Source organism: Notechis scutatus, chromosome 3, assembly GCF_049901735.1.
Source record: "Notechis scutatus isolate UNSWTSFEM ecotype Mainland chromosome 3, rNotScu1.2, whole genome shotgun sequence".
Lineage (NCBI taxonomy): Eukaryota > Metazoa > Chordata > Lepidosauria > Squamata > Elapidae > Notechis > Notechis scutatus.
The window spans coordinates 73,626,095-73,643,187 of NC_142011.1; the positions used below are offsets into that span (position 1 = coordinate 73,626,095).

The 17,093-nt window shown below is 37.2% G+C and overlaps 1 protein-coding gene across 2 annotated transcripts in view; it reads left to right on the forward strand.

Annotated features, from left to right (window-relative positions):
- Positions 1–17,093, forward strand: part of LOC113419771 (serine/threonine-protein kinase TNNI3K) — a 263,727-nt gene that overhangs the window by 49,161 nt on the left and 197,473 nt on the right. For both annotated transcript variants that reach the window (XM_087960477.1, XM_026679341.2), the window contains 3 exons: positions 11,803–11,888; positions 13,234–13,331; positions 13,786–13,896. In XM_087960477.1, coding sequence (XP_087816603.1) covers positions 11,803–11,888; positions 13,234–13,331; positions 13,786–13,896 — 295 coding nt within the window. The remainder of the gene's footprint in view (positions 1–11,802; positions 11,889–13,233; positions 13,332–13,785; positions 13,897–17,093) is intronic.

Sequence of the window (17,093 nt, forward strand, 5' to 3'; positions counted from 1 at the left end):
GCTTTGATTATGACATTATCATTTAGAGAGCCAGTCTAGCGTTTAAGGTGCTAGCCTAGAAACTAGGAGCCAGTGAGTTCTATTTATTTACTTATAACTTAACTAACTAACTAACTAACTAACTAACTAACTAACTTACTTACTTACTTACTTACTTACTTACTTACTTACTTACTTACTTACTTACTTATTGAATTTATATTGCTGCCTATTCACCCATGGCAACTCAAAATGGCTTAAGGAGTGTAAAATAATATTTAAAATAAAATAAAAAATAAAAAAAACTAACAAAAAGAATCAAATAAATTAATAAAGTACAATAGGAACAAATTCTGAAAAAAATCAACCCCCAATGCCCACCCCTCGCCCCAACAACAGCAGATCACACGAGCCATTTGATGGTGTCCATCCTGTTCTGGGTTCCCCAGGGCCACTAGCAAAACCAGGTTTTCAGTGCCTTCTGGAAGAGTATTAGAAAGGGGGCCATTCTAATCTCTGGGGAATGATGTTCCAGAGAGAGGGAGCCACCATGGAGAAGGCTCTTCATCTGGGTCCCACCAGGTGTATCTCCCTCAGGGATGGGACCCGCAGTATTCCCTGCCTTCCCGCTCTGATGGATCAGGTAGATGTGACCGGCAACAGACAGTCCCTCAGGTAACCTGGTCCCAAGCCATGAAGAGCTTTAAAGGTGACAACCAGGACCTTGAATTGCACCCAGAAGCAAATTGGCAACTAATGCAGCTTCTGCAGGAGAGGTGAAACATGTGCACATCAGGGTCTGCACAAAACCATGAGGGCCGCTGCATTTTGCACCAACTGGAACTTCCAGATGCCCTTCAAGGGCAACCCCATATAGAGCGCATTGCAATAATCAAGACAGGAAGTGATTAGGGCATGAGTGACTGTGAGTAGAGACCATTGGTCCAGGAAAGGGCATAACTGGTGCACAATCCACAGTTGTGCAAAGACCCTCCTGGCCATGACTGCCACCTGCTCTTTGAGTGGGAGTTGTGAGTCCAGGAAAGCCCCTAGATTACACACAGGGTCTGTTTGGGGTAGCGCCACCCCACCCAAGACCAAAGGTGGTAATTCTCTCTGAACTAATGAACCACAAGCCCAGAGCTACTCAGTCTTGCAAGACTTTAGTTTCAACCCATTGCTCCCCATCCATCCTTAAGAGCCTCCAGGCAATGTGAGAGGGAGGACACAGCAACACTTTACTCACCCCGGGCCAAGACATACAGCTGAGTATCATCAGCATATTGGTGATACCTCAGTCCATGGTGACAGATGATCTCACCCAGTGGCTTCATATAAACATTGAACAGGAGTGGAGAGATTTTTCCTGCCTTAGGCATGAAAATCTGTGTGACTTTGGGCCAGTCACTCTCTCTGCCCAAATTACTTCACAGGGTTGTTGTTGTGAAACAGGAGAAAGAAGGGGCATTAGATACCTTTGCCGACTTGAGTTATAAACTAATAAAGGCAGGATAAAAATCAAATAAAGAAAGAAATCAAGCTAGTGAAAAGCCAAGGCTGGATTCTGCTTTCCAGTCCTGAGCCAGCTTGATTAAAAGTGCTTATGAAAAAGATATGGGAAGAAATAGCCTGCCAAACAAACCCCACAACAAAAGAAGCTTGATGAAGAATCATATTTTCCAAACCACTGGGGGAAAAAAGTGTTCCCTTTATTCTGCTCTGGATGGTCTCTGCATCAAGTACTATGTCCTGTCTCAGCAAAAACATTTTAAGAAGGATTAGGAGAAACTGGGATAAGTTCAAAACAGGCCAATGAGAAAACTAGAAATGAAGTTTTAACTTTTAAAAAATGCAGGGAGCACAGGATATGATAGGAATCTTCAAATACTTGAAAGGATGTGGGTTAAGACCTGGTCCCTCTATTTCCAGATCCTAAGACAAAGAATGTTTTTACAAAAAGGGAGCATTGTATTAAATATTAGAAGCCTTCCTAACAATAACAGCCATTGACAGTGAAATCATTTATTGAGAAAGGTAGTGGATTTCCCTACATTGAATATGTTCAGATAAAGGCTGGGTCTACTTTAAAATGGATTCCTGTGCTGAGCAAGGGGTAGCAGCCTATAGTAGCATTCTCTGCTTCTGTGATGCTACACAATACTTAGCCAAAAATAGATCCACATGACTAATACTTGGATCACATCCTCTCATCTGTCCTCTAGCCCAGGGATCTCCAACCTTTTGGACCTCAAGGACCACTAATTTCATAATTTAAAATCCTTTGGACCACTAATAGGAATTTTTTTAAAAAAAGATAAATAGTACTTAGTGCAATATAAAAAATGCAAATAATTTTCCTGTGGACCAACAAAATTTTCTCATGGACCACCAGTGGTCCACGGACTACCAGTTGCTGACCGTTGCTCTAGCCTTCCCTAAGAGGAATGTGGAAACTCTTTTTTTTAAATAAAGTTTTTTATTTTTAAACACAAACATACACATATAAAAACATAAAAACATAAAATCCGCTTCCATTTTATATACATACAGTGTGTCAATTGGTTACGTATCTTTTGTAGTTATTTACTCACAATTTATATCAGTCTTCACATTGTCAAATTAACATATGTTTATATATTTATCAGTTATTAATCATCCATGACTAAACTATTTATTCCATCGTTTTATACGAGATGTTCCAAGTTTTATCTTAAAATTTATGTTATACTTTCAATCAGTGGTTATATATATCTATATTATGTTTATATCAATCTATTAGATTTCTATCACAAAATTATCTAGTCTATTATATTACCATGCCTTTTTTTTTAAAAAAAAAACAAGTTTTATTAAAAGTTTCAACAACAAACAAATCATTACATATTAAATCTTTCCCTGTCTTTCTACAATAATTTCCCCAATATTCTCATAAAACACAAACGAACACAAACAAACATAAAAAAAATCTTTTAGTAAAGTACCTTGGCCCCAGTTACCTCTCTTTGCATGGGCTAAAATAATAGCACATATCACTCTTCACATTTCTATCTTATTTAATCCATCTTAATTAAATCATTAAATTTGTATCTTTTGCCCATTCATTTATCCTCTATCTCTTCTTATAATAAAAAAATTTCTCCTGAAATCACTAATCAGAGTATGATGCCTTTCTATCCTCCCCTAAGTTAGTAAAATTAACATTCAGCATAACAAATACCCAATTTGGTTCTGCTTGGTACATTCTATCCACCAAAAATGTTTAAATACATTGTATCCTCCTTTCCTTCAATATTTTATTACATTTTAAAATCAATCATTATTAAAAACTTCAACATTTTAATTTCTTATTAAATCTTAAACCATTCTAATTTACTATTTCAAATATAAATGTTACAATACCATCTTCTGTACCTTAGCAGAATCTTTCTTACAGAAAATTATATTTCATCCTTTGTCTCTAAAAAAATCCCTCTTCTCCCATCCAATTTTAAAGCTTTGAGGCTTTTCTCCGCCTTTCCCTTTCTTTCTTCCCCCACCAAATCTTCCTACCCCCCTTCTTCTTCTAACCTCTGCCTTGCTGGGATCCCTTCTCTGTTGTGTTCCTTTTTCTCTTGTTTGTTATCATTATATTTACTTTGCATCATATTTTCTCTTTCTCAAATGTTTTTTAGATCTTAAGTCCTTCATTTTCCTTGCTCTCTTCCTTCCTTCTTCCTTAAATAAGTTTTGGGATTCAATGAAGATGGCGTCTTCATCTCTTCCTTGTTGTTCTTCTTCCGTTTCCATCTGTTCCATTGTCTGTTGGTAATTGACCAGCGCCATTTCTAGAAATAGAAAAGCTTTTTCCATGCCATCTTTGCAGGCTGCTTTTGTTTGCTCATATTCATCCCTCAGGTCTTCAAAAAGGAAAGCCATTATAAATAAATCTTTTCTTTTCTTTATTCCTCTTTCTTCTTACACCAACCAAATATTCCGAGAGAAAGGCAAAACAATCCCAAAATCCACAATCCTCAATAAATCCAAGCAAGCCAAAATTCCCCTTCCTCTTCCAGGGGTGGTATCAAACAAATAAAAAAAGAATCCAAGTCTATATTTTAAAGCCTTATTAAGATTGTATTTCTGTCCTCAAGTCTTCAAGGCATCTCCTCCAACAAGATCCAAATTTATATATTTTCTTTATCCTCTCCCTTCCGGCTTAATTCCGTCGGGAGGAGAGTAAACTTCCCTTCAGCACCTCAAAATAGCCGCTTTTTTTCTCTTGTGGAAGAAATCATCAGAAAACCATCTTTTCCAGGAATTAAATTAGATAAATCTCAAAGCCCTGGGTCGACCAAGAAGAACTTTCACTTTCAATAACTTTCTCTTCTTCCTCCTGCGCATACTTGCCCGGCTGTCAACTTCTTTGTGGCGGCCATTGCGGACCGCCGCTGCACGTCCTGGTAACAGGGGTTCTGCCGGCCAGGAGGGGTCTGCAACACCCCAAACCCTTCCTCCGGATCCCCTTACCTTCAGCTACCCCTGCAGGGCAGCCTTGCTCCGCACCCGTCCGGGTCGGAGCCCCAAAACGGCTAGCGCGGCAGGGATCGCGCGCTTCGCGAATCCCTACCGCTCGCGAAGCCGACAAACCGAAACTCCCGTATTACCATGCCTTTTTATCCAACCATTGATAAAACAAATCCCATATCATATAAAATTGCTTATCTTCTTGTTCTCTAATTTCAAATTTCAGTTTACTCATTTCAGCACAGTCCATAATTTTTTGATAACTTCCTCCTGCATAGGTATTTTGTCATTTTTCCAGTTCTTCGCAAATACAATTCTAGCCGCTGTTAAAACATTTACAATCAAATATTTCAGTTCTTTATTGTATATGTCCAGTATGACTCCCAATAAAAAGATCTCTGGTTTAAAGTCTATATGTTGTTTTATCATTTTTTCCAACCATGTGTGGATTTTAATCCAGTATTTCTTTGAGTCTGAACATGTCCACCACATATGGTAATATGAACCAGGTATCTGATGACATTTCCAGCATTTATCTGATTTATTCTTAAACATTCTCGCAAGTCTCATCGGGGGTAAGTGCCACCTGTAAAACATCTTATACAAATTTTCTTTATATGCAATTGACATTGTCATTTTATAATTTTGAGACCACAATTTTTGCCATTTTTCCAAATCAATCCCATATCCAAAAAATTTTCCCCAAGCAATCATTGTTTCTTTAACTTGCTCCTCCTCCAATTTAAATTCTAATAGATGTCCTTTTTAATTTTCATTCCTTTTATTTCTTTTTCTTCTCTGATATTCCTGTTCAACACTTCCAATGTTAACACAAACAGCAGAGGCGACAATGGACAGCCTTGCCTTGTCCCTTTTCTTATATCTATGGATTCTGTTAATTCTCCATTCACCATCACCTTTGCAGTTTGTTCATGATATATTGTTTCAATGGCTTGGATAAATTTCTTACCAAAGCCCATTTGTATCACTTGCAGTAAAATAAATCGCCAACTCACATTGTCAAAGGCTTTTTGAGCATCTAGAACATCAAGGCCATTTGCTTTTCAGGGTGTGCTTCATAATATTCCAGAGTATCCAAAATGATTCTCACATTGTCTTTGATTTCTCTTTGGCAGAAATCCATTTTGATCAGTATGAATAAAATTATTTAAGTATCTTTTTAGTCTTTCTGCCAAAATTGAAGCAAAGATTTTATAGTCTGAGTTCAATAAAGATATAGGTCTATAATTTTTAACTTGCTGCAGGTCTGTACCTTCCTTCAGTATAAGTGTAATGTACACTTCTGACCATGTTTTTGGTATTCTTTTCTTTAACATAACTTCATTCATAACTTCTAGAAGGTGAAAATTCAATATTTCCTGAAAAGTCTTATAGAATTCCGCTGGCAACCCATCTGGACCTGGAGCTTTCCAGCATTCTGTTTTTTAAGGCTTCTGTTAGTTCCATCATTATTATACTTCCTTCTAACATTGTTTCAATAATTTTGGGCATCTGAAGTAAGTTCGCTTTCTGAAGATATTGCTTGATTTTTTCTTCTTGAATATTCTCTTGAAAGTATAGTTTTCCATAGTAATCTTGTATAATTTTTTTCTTCTCCTCATTTCCATAACAAACCTGTCCTTCTTTATTTATCAATTGGCTAATTCTTCTTGTTTCTCTTTCCTTTCTCGGTTTATAAGCTAGCCATCTGCCTGGTGTATTTGCATCTTCAAAGAAATTCTGTTTCACACTTTTAATTTTTTGTGTTAATTCCTCTTTTTCCATTAGTCCCATTTTATTGATCATTTGGGGAGGGTGGAGCTGGCGTCACGGCAGTTGGGATGGGTGATCTTGATTCTCCAAGATCACCGTCGATATCTCAGCTGCTGGTCGGTCCCCATGGACCTAAACCATCCTGTAGAGATGGTGATTGACAAGGGCATGTCCTGTTGATCCCAGGGACATCACAAAGTCCCTGGTTGATCCAGGGAAAGCCCTTTTTGCCAGAGGCGGAGAGGCAGCCTTCCAAGCTGCTGAAGCTGGGACAGCTCCGGAATGGAACAGATTGGAAGAAAGTGTGTCAGCTTGGTGAGATGAACTTTTACTTATTATTTCTTGGAGAGAACACCCTGAAAAAATGAAAGTGGACTAAAAGTGGAGAGGAAAGAGTTTAAGCGGCATGATTAATTGTCAAAGTGAAAGTTTTGTTCTTTTTTCCCCTTTTTTATTGGAATTTTGAACTTGGCAAAGCTGTTTTACTTTAAGCTGGACTGGTACTTTTTAATCTTTTTATTTCTGTTTGTATTTCTTTCTCTTTTTTAACAATCCTTTTGAAAATTCTTTTTTGATTAAGACTCTTCTGCTTGATTTAAGATTTATTTTTCTCCCTTTAAAAAAAAAGGGGGGGGGGAGAGATTTTACTTCTTTTTTTTCTTTTAGTTCCTGGTTGTAGATTGAGGAGGGGGAAGTGAAAGTGAAGGAAAGTAAGTAGCACTGCCGTCCAGAGGCTTGGATACATTGTTTCTTTTTCCTTTCACTAATTTGTGTTACAATCAAGGACTCTGAGCTGTGTATTGGAAAAGATAGAAATGAGCATGGCAGTTTGTTTATTCAGGTGCTCATTTCTGAACAGATAGCTGGAGTCTGGAGTTGACGTTGAAAGAAAGAAGATTGAAGTGACCTTGAAAAACTCTGAGCTGATTTATCAAAGAGCCTTGGATATTTGGCGGCAGAGGCTTGTTTTATATTAGAATTGCTTTTTACCTTTTGCCTCCCTTTCTACCCCCCCCCCCCACTAGTGGTGCTCTCTTTTTCTCTTTAATTGGATCTTAACTTTTTAAACCAGGAACTAGAATGTAAACCTTTTATTTTGGTTTTCTTTTTGTTTATTAAGAGGAACATATAGAATATTTTTCTTTTTTCCTTTTTGATTTTTTACATCTACCCTTGCAAATAACTGGATTAAGGTATACAAGTGCCTGAAGAGTTTCTTTTTCCTTTTTTCCTTTGGAGTGGCAACTGTTTGCCTTCGGGGGTTTTTTCTTTTTCCTGTTTCCTCTTTTTTTTCCTCTCTCTCTCTCTCTCTCTCTTTCTTTACAGATAAGCATTACAAGATGAGTAGAAAGACAACAGCCCCAGCTTCTTTGATACCAACCCCCTCACCATCTGGAGGACAATGATCTATACAGACAATATTACAACAGGAAAAAGAGAAAGAGAAAAAAGTGACATTACAGATGATCATGCAAGGAATACAGAAAATTGAGCAAAAAATTGAGAAGACAGATGAAAAAGTGGAAAATATTCAACAGATGATGATGAAGTATGAAGACAGATTCAAAAAAATTGAAGAAGATATACAAAGAGATAAGAAACTTGGAGATATTGATATTCATTTGAGTGATATTGAGAAGGGCAGGGGTGAATCATTAGGATGGGAACTAGACACATCAGAATTTTACTTAAGATTTCAAAATATAGAAGAAGGGAAAGGTGAAAACCTCGCTGAAATAATGGCAGAAATATTGGCAGAAGCACTGGAAATAACTAAAGAAAAGATGACAGATGGAATGGATGAAGTGTTTCGTGTCTACACAAGATATGCAATGAGGAATAGACTACCAAGAGAAGTTCACATCAGATTTACTAAGAAGATTATTAAGACACAGATACTCCAAGTGGCGAGAGAGAAAACACTAAAATATAAAAATAAAGAAATTGTGGTGCTGAAACAGATACCAAGAAGAGTAAGAGAGATGAGAAGAGAATATTTATTCTTGACTAAAGAGCTACTTAAAAGAGGAGTAAACTACAGATGGTTGATGCCAGAAGGCCTTTTGTTCACTTGGCAGGAACAAAGACACAGAATTGACACAGTTGGAAAAGCTGAGCTATTCTACTTAGAATACTTTAGAGAAAAGTAGGAAGAAGAAAGAAAGGAAGAGTCACTAATTGAATTTGAAGAGGAGTGTATAGCAGTAATTGAAAAAGAAAAAGAAAAAGGTGCAGTAGGTGGTGAACCCAGAGAACAACGAGAATTGAGATCTACTAGAGCAATAAAACCCTCTTATAAAGCTTAACATGGATGAAATAAAATTGATTACGATTAACATAAATGGATTTAATTTGGCTATTAAAAGAAGGGAAGTATTTCACAAATTAGATAAATTAAAATTTGATATAATCTGCTTACAAGAAGTACATATTAAAAAGCAACATGCATATATACTAAAACAAGGAAAATTAGTGAAATTATTTACATTGCTGGCACAATCGAAAAAAAGAGGTGTGGCATTATATATTAAAGAAACAATTTTGGCAGAATTAATTTATACAGATGATGATGGAAGGATTTTGATGGTGGAGATAATGGATAACAATGTTAAAAAACTTTTAATTGCAATTTATGCCCCAAATGATAGTAGACAAGAAGAATTTTATAGGAAATTGCATACAAAAATAATTGATTTGGACTATGTTAATATCTGTATGTTGGGTGATTTTAATGGAATAATTAATGACCAGTTGGACTATAAAACACAGAAAACAGTCCCCACAAAAAAAAGACATTAAAAACAAAATGGATATAATTAAACAGGAATGTGGAAACTCTTATTGTAATTTTTCTTGTTCAATTCTATCTGATTAGAGCAGGGATGAGATTCGGGTGAACTGGTAGTGGTTATTTGGCATGGGTCGCCGAACCGGTGGCAATCCCTGGCTGGCCACGCCCCCAACCCAGTCGCCCGGTCGCTCACTTGCGATCGCTCTCCTAGCTTTCTGTTCCCCATGTCCTCTTTCTCCCCGGGGAAAAGGAAGAAAGGCATGGACGCTGCAAGTATCACTTTCCCCATGTGAGTTAAAGTGTCTGGAGTGAGAAAGAGTGCAGTCTGATAGAGGGGGTGGGGGTGAATCAAGCCTTGGAGCACTTTTGCAACGTAAAAGAAATGCATTTTGGAAGCAGGTCTTTTAAAAACTTCTCCAAGGATTCCCCATGGACGCTGCAAGTATCGTTTTCCCCTTGTGAGTTAAAGTGCTGGAGTGAGAAGGAGTGCGGTCTGACAGAGGGGGTGGGGGAATCCACTCAAGCCTTGGAGAAATTTAAAGGAGCTGCTTCCAAAATGCTTGTCTGTTAAATGCTCTCTCTCTCTCTGTGTGTGTGTGTGTGTATGAGAGAGAGAGAGAGAGAGAGAGAGAGAGAGAGAGAGAGAGAGAGAGAGAGAGAGAGAGAGAAAGAAAGAAAGAAAGAAAGAAAGAAAGAAAGAAAGAAAGAAAGAAAGAAAGAAAGAGAATTAAAGAAAGGAAGAGGAAGGTAGAGAAAGAAAGAAAAAAATAGGAAGTGAGAGAGAGATAAAACTCTGTGCTATTATTTTTTATTGTTCCATTATTTATCAAGTGTTAATATTTTACACCGTCCCTACACCTAGAGTGATTTTTCTGCCTTTCTTTTGCCCAGGGCTACCACATATTTTCAGGGTTTACATGCATTCAATGTCAATAGTCCAGAGCATAAAATACACATGTGTTTAACAAGAGTTGAAAGGGACCTTGGAGGTCTTCTAGTCCAACCCCCAGCTCAGGCAAGAAAACTGAGGATGCCAAACTCTGAGTAGAAATCCTGGGAAAGGTGTCAGAATAATACTTAGAAGGGAGCTTGAGGTGAACCCTATACCATTTCAGAGAAATGGCTGGGAGGGGAGGGGCCAGGTGAGGCACCCCTTGATGTGAGTGACATTGAGTTGGCCATGCCCACCCAGTCACATGACCACCAAGCCATGCCCACCCAATGACATGACCACCAAGCATGACCACCCAGTCACATGACCACTAAGCCACACCCACCCAGTCACATGACCACAAGCCATGCCCACCAAATAAGCCACGCCCACTGAGCTGGTAGTAAAAAAATTTGAATTCCACCACTGCATGCTTTCTTCCACAGATGAGCTTTATGGGGATGCTAACTTCATTTTCCAGCAGGACTTGGCACCTGCCCACACTGCCAAAAGCACCAAAACCTGGTTCAGTGACCATGGGATTACTGTGCTTGTTTGGCCAGCAAACTCACCTGACCTGAACCCCATAGAGAGTCTATGGGGCATTGCCAAGAGAAAGATGAGAGACATGAGACCGAACAATGCAGAGCTGAAGGCTGCTATTGAAGCATCCTGGTCTTCCATAACACCTCAGCAGTGCCACAGACTGATAGCTTCCATGCCACGCTGCATTGAGGCAGTAATTGCTGTAAAAGGGGCCCAAACCAAGTACTGAGTACATATGCATGCTTATACTTTTCAGAGGTCTGATATTGTTCTATGTACAATCCTTGTTTTATTGATTGCATGTAATATTCTAATTTTCTGAGATTGTGGATTTGGGATTTTCATGAGCTGTAAGCCATAATCATCACAATCATGACAAATCACGGCTTGAACTACCTTGCTTTGCATGTAATGAGTCTATCTCATATGTTAGGTTCACCTTTTAAGTTGCATTACTGAAATAAATGAACATTTGCATGATATTCTAATTTTTCGAGTTTCACCTGTATATATAAAAAGAAATAATTTTGGGTATGCCAAAAATTATATGCAAAAAATAAACTAAGGGAAGACAATCTGTGCCCCTTCAAATGTTGGTTTTTCACCTAATATTCCATTAATATTGCCCATCTGAGTGGATCTTGCATGGAGCTTCATCTGTATAACATGTGTAAATTGAGCCATGGTCTTTCTTGAAGTTTCCTCAGATTCAGGAGGGTTGGCATTAGGCCAACTTTCCTCCTGACTATACCAGCTTTCTCACATTGAGCTTTTGTTTTCCTGTTAAAAAAAAAAAAAAAAGCAGTCATTTTCTGAGGCCAAGAGAGTGACAGGATATATAAATCTCAGAATTCATCATTCTTTTATACTACTGCTTGAAAGATTTGAAGAGAAAGTTGGAGAAAATGGAATGTGATGGATTTCTAGAATTTTCAGAATGAGGTTTATGTATTAGCAAGCAGAAGTGAACAAACTGAATTTAGCTCACATTACTTTGACAGTGTCATAGTAGGTAGCAGCACACACACCTAAGGTTGTTTGATCTTGAAAAGACTACTAGGATTGGATCCATTTAGTACTTAAATAGGAAACTATCCCAAAATCTTAATGCTATGCAATAAACTCGGGTGTAAAACGCCTCCATGAATAATCAAAATGTTATCTCACATATCTTATGAAATCATGATATATTTTCTCCTCTTTTAGAATTTTCACAATACATGAAAACACACCAACATATGACAACTAGACTTATTTATGAAATCTTTTTTTCCTTCAGCTCTGATGAAGCTTTCAGCAAAGTAAATTTAAATTACCGCACAGAAAATGGGCTATCTCTTTTACATCTGTGTTGTATTTGCAATGGTAAGTATTTCAGCCAGTATCATCCTTGTTGCTATGGTAATTATTTTATTTGATTTTAATAAATCACATTAAAACTATTACCATTTGTTAATTTTCAACACTAATCTGATTTAATCATACAGTGATCAGGTGACAATAGCAAAATTGCTTCAACAAAATAGAAATACAGATGATGATGATATTTAGAAAAGTCATTTTTGGGAGCTATACGCCTTAAACTCAGATACAAATTAAAACAGGAACAAAATAACAGAGCCATGGAGAAGAAGCAACCATAGTTTTCAGCTAATGTAAAAATGGGTTGTTATCGTAATTCAGGGGTATCAAACTCAATTTCATTGAGGACCACATTAGGATTGGTTTTGACCTTGAAGGGCAGGTAGGGGCATGGCCATGGTGGATGAGGCCATAGTGGGCATGACTTGGGACCCCGCTTCCACAGGCCTGGTTTAGAAAAACTAGGGAGGTGTACATTTCTGTGATTTTGTTTTTTTAATACTTACTTGATCTATTTGATCTCCTTATAAGAGAGATACCAGATCAAGAAACTGACTCCATAGGAAGATTAGAACTACAAAATTGTTGGCATAGGCTATAGTAGCAGAATCCTGCAAGCCTGAAAGATAAAATATTTTACTCTTTCTCCCTTTTATAACCTTCTGAGACAAGGACAGCCTCCTGGGCCACTCCGGAGGCCCCGTTTTGGGTCTGGAAGGCCTCCTGGAGGACTCCAGAGGCCAAAAGCGGTTGTGGGGAGCACACCCGTCTCGTCCATGCCCCATTTTTGCTAGCAGAGGCACCGCAGGGCGGTCCTTTGCTATTCCCAGACTGGCCCTGCAGGCCAGATCTAAGCACCCTGCAGGCCAGATCCAGCCTGCAGACCTTGAGTTTGACACCCCTGCCGTAATATAATAAAGAAATAATAGGTTACAGATTTTATAATATCAGTAGGTAACATCTCATCCAATGATGTATGACAGAATGTTTTGTAAATGCTATGATCTTTTTCAACAACTTGGGTATTCTACCCTTATATGCATTCAGAATCTGCTCTGAATGACAATCCTCCATAGCTTATCAGAAGAGTCAGTTTATAAGAGCTACTGGTACAGGAGGTATAGACAATCTCTTGTATTGGAATATATCATTTTCCTAGTCAAAAGGCACAATTGAATTTATCCCAAATATATAGCTTTTTTTCCAATATGGCATAATAAGGGAAGTATCCAAGTAATTTCATTAGACTTCTAAATTTAAATACATTACTAATCTGAAGAATAGGCACTTCTATCTGCTTGTATCTGATATATTTAAGTTACTTCTGTGACCAATATTTATTTCACAGGACATAAAACACATGTTCGGACTCTTATGCTAAAAGGGCTGCGTCCCTCTAGGCTGACAAGAAATGGATTTACAGCTCTGCATTTAGCAGCTTACAAGGTAAACAGGATTACCTTAATTAACTGTATCTGATTTCAAAAGAGCTTGATTCTCAGGTTTCCTGGAGGATATATTTTTCAGTTATCATTCCATAACAAACTTTAATCAAGGGCAATTTTCATTAGTGTAATAACATAAATATGGCACCTAAGACAATAACACATTATTGATCTATCTAGCTCAGCATACTTTTTTATTTGCCAATCTGTTCTCTGAAATGTTTGTGACTCCAGCTCTCATGATCTTCAGCCAGGGTAGAAAAGTCTAGTAACAATATACTTGTTTGGAAAACAGCAAACTATACCCAACAGCTGTAGTTTTCCAGGTTTTCTTAAGAGTTCCTTTTTCAGATCTACCTGAGATGCTTGGAGCTTTCTTCTACAAAACATGTGGTCTACCACTACACTTCCCATGATGTTTTGATAAAATACTTATTTACTTTTCCAAATTTCAGGACAAAGCAGAACTTTTAACAGCTTTACTGCACAGTGGAGCTGATGTTCAACAAGTTGGTTATGGAGCACTTACCGCTCTTCATATTGCTACAATAGCTGGTCATCATGAGGTATGCCTACTTACATGTATATATTGTAGTTATAATTAGAATTAAAAACAAGATAGATGTGAAATGAGTTGTTCACAGTGATGGTCAACAACATCAAAATGATAGGTGTGACTGAGTGCTGGAAGCCCTGTCCCTTTAAAACATGTACTGTATCACATAGTGGGGATTCAATTATCCAATATCTACCATTTCGATGTTGATCTGAAAGTACCCCTTTGCATTTGAGCAGATTTCCTACTGATTAAATAGATTTACCTTTCATTTAGGGGTGGTTCTGTGCTGCTGAATATTATTGTGAATTTGTTTCAAGAAAAGTATTTAGAAATATTTTAAAAATTTCTATAACATAAATTTAGAAATGTAAATTTCTAAAACAAAAATAATTAAAAATAATTGTTGTGTTCTAAACGGAAATGCTATCTATAAATGTCTAATGTCTAAATGTTTTAATATCATTTTCTGCTAAGATACATATTACACAAAATATCTATGAGTGCCTGGAGGCTGTATAGGCTTGGATAGGAAAAAGCTGTCTCTGACTCAGTCTTACCATGATCAAGTGACCAAGGGTGTTTGAGCCAACCAGATCAGGACATGTTTGAAGTGTATAAACCACTGACTGAATGCCCCTTTTTAGCACACTCTGATTGGCCTATTAAAGAGAACACTCTGTTATGTCAACTTCTAATTGTTTTTGAAGAAGTAGAGAGCAGAAACAACAGTGTGGATGGGCCACTAATTACACATTGGACCAATTCAGATGATATGCTCACTATAGTTTATGGGTATATCATGGATGCAGTTGATTGCACATGTAGCTCCTTTCTCTGGCTTTGTCAGGCCTTCACAGCTTGCCAACTGCCATTTTTGGATTCTTGTCTCATCTGCCAACATCTCTGCTCTAACTAGAAGGCCTCTAACAGAGGGTGGAAGTTACGAGCAGATGACATCACAACCAGAAAACAAATAGAAAACCCACCAGCAATGGCCATTGGGAAACTCTGCCTGGCTGCAGGAAGGTGCCAGCTCATACAAGCACTTGCCTTCACAACAACCTATAAACTATAGTGAGCATATATTCCCAACACAGTTATCCTATTACTCTGCTACATTTATCAGTAAAACTTCGTTTTTCAGTCAGAAAATATACTGTGGAGATTGTTAATTTATCTGTGATACAAGTACAGTGTAGGTGAAATAGATAACAGAAAGATGATAGATGAGAACTTGCCGCAGGCTTCTAAAATCATAAGCAAAATGTTTCCACAAGTTCAGTTTGTAGCACAGATGGTAATATATAAATGGATTTGTAACACTCTTTCTTCCTTCTCAGCTTGATCTAAAGCCTGATCAGTCAGAAAAGATAAACATTTCTGCCAAAACAATCTATTGCTCAGCTTCACATATTGTATTTTTGTTTACAGCTGTAAACAAGTGCTGTTGTGAAAGTGCTGTGGTCTCTCTCTTATGATTACACACTGAGTTATAACCTCTGAGGGTGAATCAAAGGCTGCTGTAGTAACTAGAAAGTTATTATCATTTGGAAATGTGTTTTACATTAATTCTGAACTCTCCTGAATTCCTTCCTGGACTAATCCAGATGGGCTTTGGACCTACGTTCTCCTGGAGGACTCATGTGGCCCTCCTAATATTTTTTTCTGTGAACCAATCCGAAATCTTATAGTAATACACACTTTATAATGTCACACATATCACTTATTGTGTGTCTCTTTAATCGTTGCCTTATAAATGCTCCAATATATTCTTTTCCAGTAGAGGTAGTCCTTAATTTACAACAGTTCATTGAGTGGCTGTTCGAAGTTACAACGGCACTGAAAAAGGAGACTTGTGACCATTTTCCACACTTATGACCATTACAGCATCTGCATGCTGCAATGTAAATGCGATTTACATTTGTATGCTTGACAACGGACTGACATTTATGATGGTTGCAGTATCTTAGAGTCATGTGATCCCCTTTTGCGACCTTCTGACAAGCAAAGTCAATGGGGAAACCAGGGTCACTTAACAACTGTGAGACTAATTTAAGAACTGCAATGATTCACTTCATGAATCTGGTGAGAAAAGTCATAAAATGGGACAATACTCATTTAACAAATTTCTCCCTTAGCCACAAAATTTTGGGGCTCAGTTGTGTGCATACATTGAGCACTATCTGTATTTCATAAACATGTCGTAAACCAAATATTTTTTGTAGTAAAAAGTAAAAACATATATACCTGATAGAAACCTTTTCATGAAATCAGTAGGAAGAATGAAAACGTAGGTCATATGCAAATGAAATTTCATTGGTGAAAAGGGTTTGTTTTAAACACAGTCTAATAGTCAGTTCCTGTTATTCCCTTTAAAAGGAAGAGAGGAAAAAATGTTTATCTAAATTTTAGATTTTAAAGAGCTGTCCTTATTACTCTCATAAAAGCAAGTAATTTGTCACTATCTTTTAAGCTTATATATACACATATGTGTGTGTATCTGTATGTATGAATGCTCTTTTCCAATTGGTAGTAAATGTGACGTCCAGATACTGGGGGATTGGATAACTTTATAGTCTGCTGTAAATCATTGTTATTGATATGCAGTGTTACCTATTTCATACCTAGATAGAACTGAACTGTATAGATCAAGATCTAAATGGATGTGTAGTGTGATGAACTGTTCTACCAATTGATAATGATTAGAAATGGAAAAATTACATTTTTCATTTTCTTCTCCAGCTTTATGTTGTTATATGCAGATTAACTAATCAAACTACCCAACTTTAAGATTATTTAAGATCATTTATATTAAAGGCTTCAAATTCAAAAACCCTTGGTTCTATATTAAGATGTTATATTTTTGTTCTTAGATTATGACATATATTGCATATTACTTCATATTTTCAAGATTTAATTACATAGTAAGGAGAAACAAATTCAGGTCAGCCTGCATACATATGAGGTCACTCTATATGCTGTATCCCAAGTATCTGAAATAATCTTTCTTTGTCTGAGAAATATATCCTTTCTTCATTTGAATGTCAGCTTGACATTCAGAGGACAATCCTGTGCACATTTACTCAGAACGAAGCCTCACTCAGTTTAATGGGACTTAGATCCAGATAAATGAGTTTAGGACTACAGACCTAGTAGTTTTTCTTAAAAGATGGTTCTTTTTCTATCTTTATATATTCAGAAATA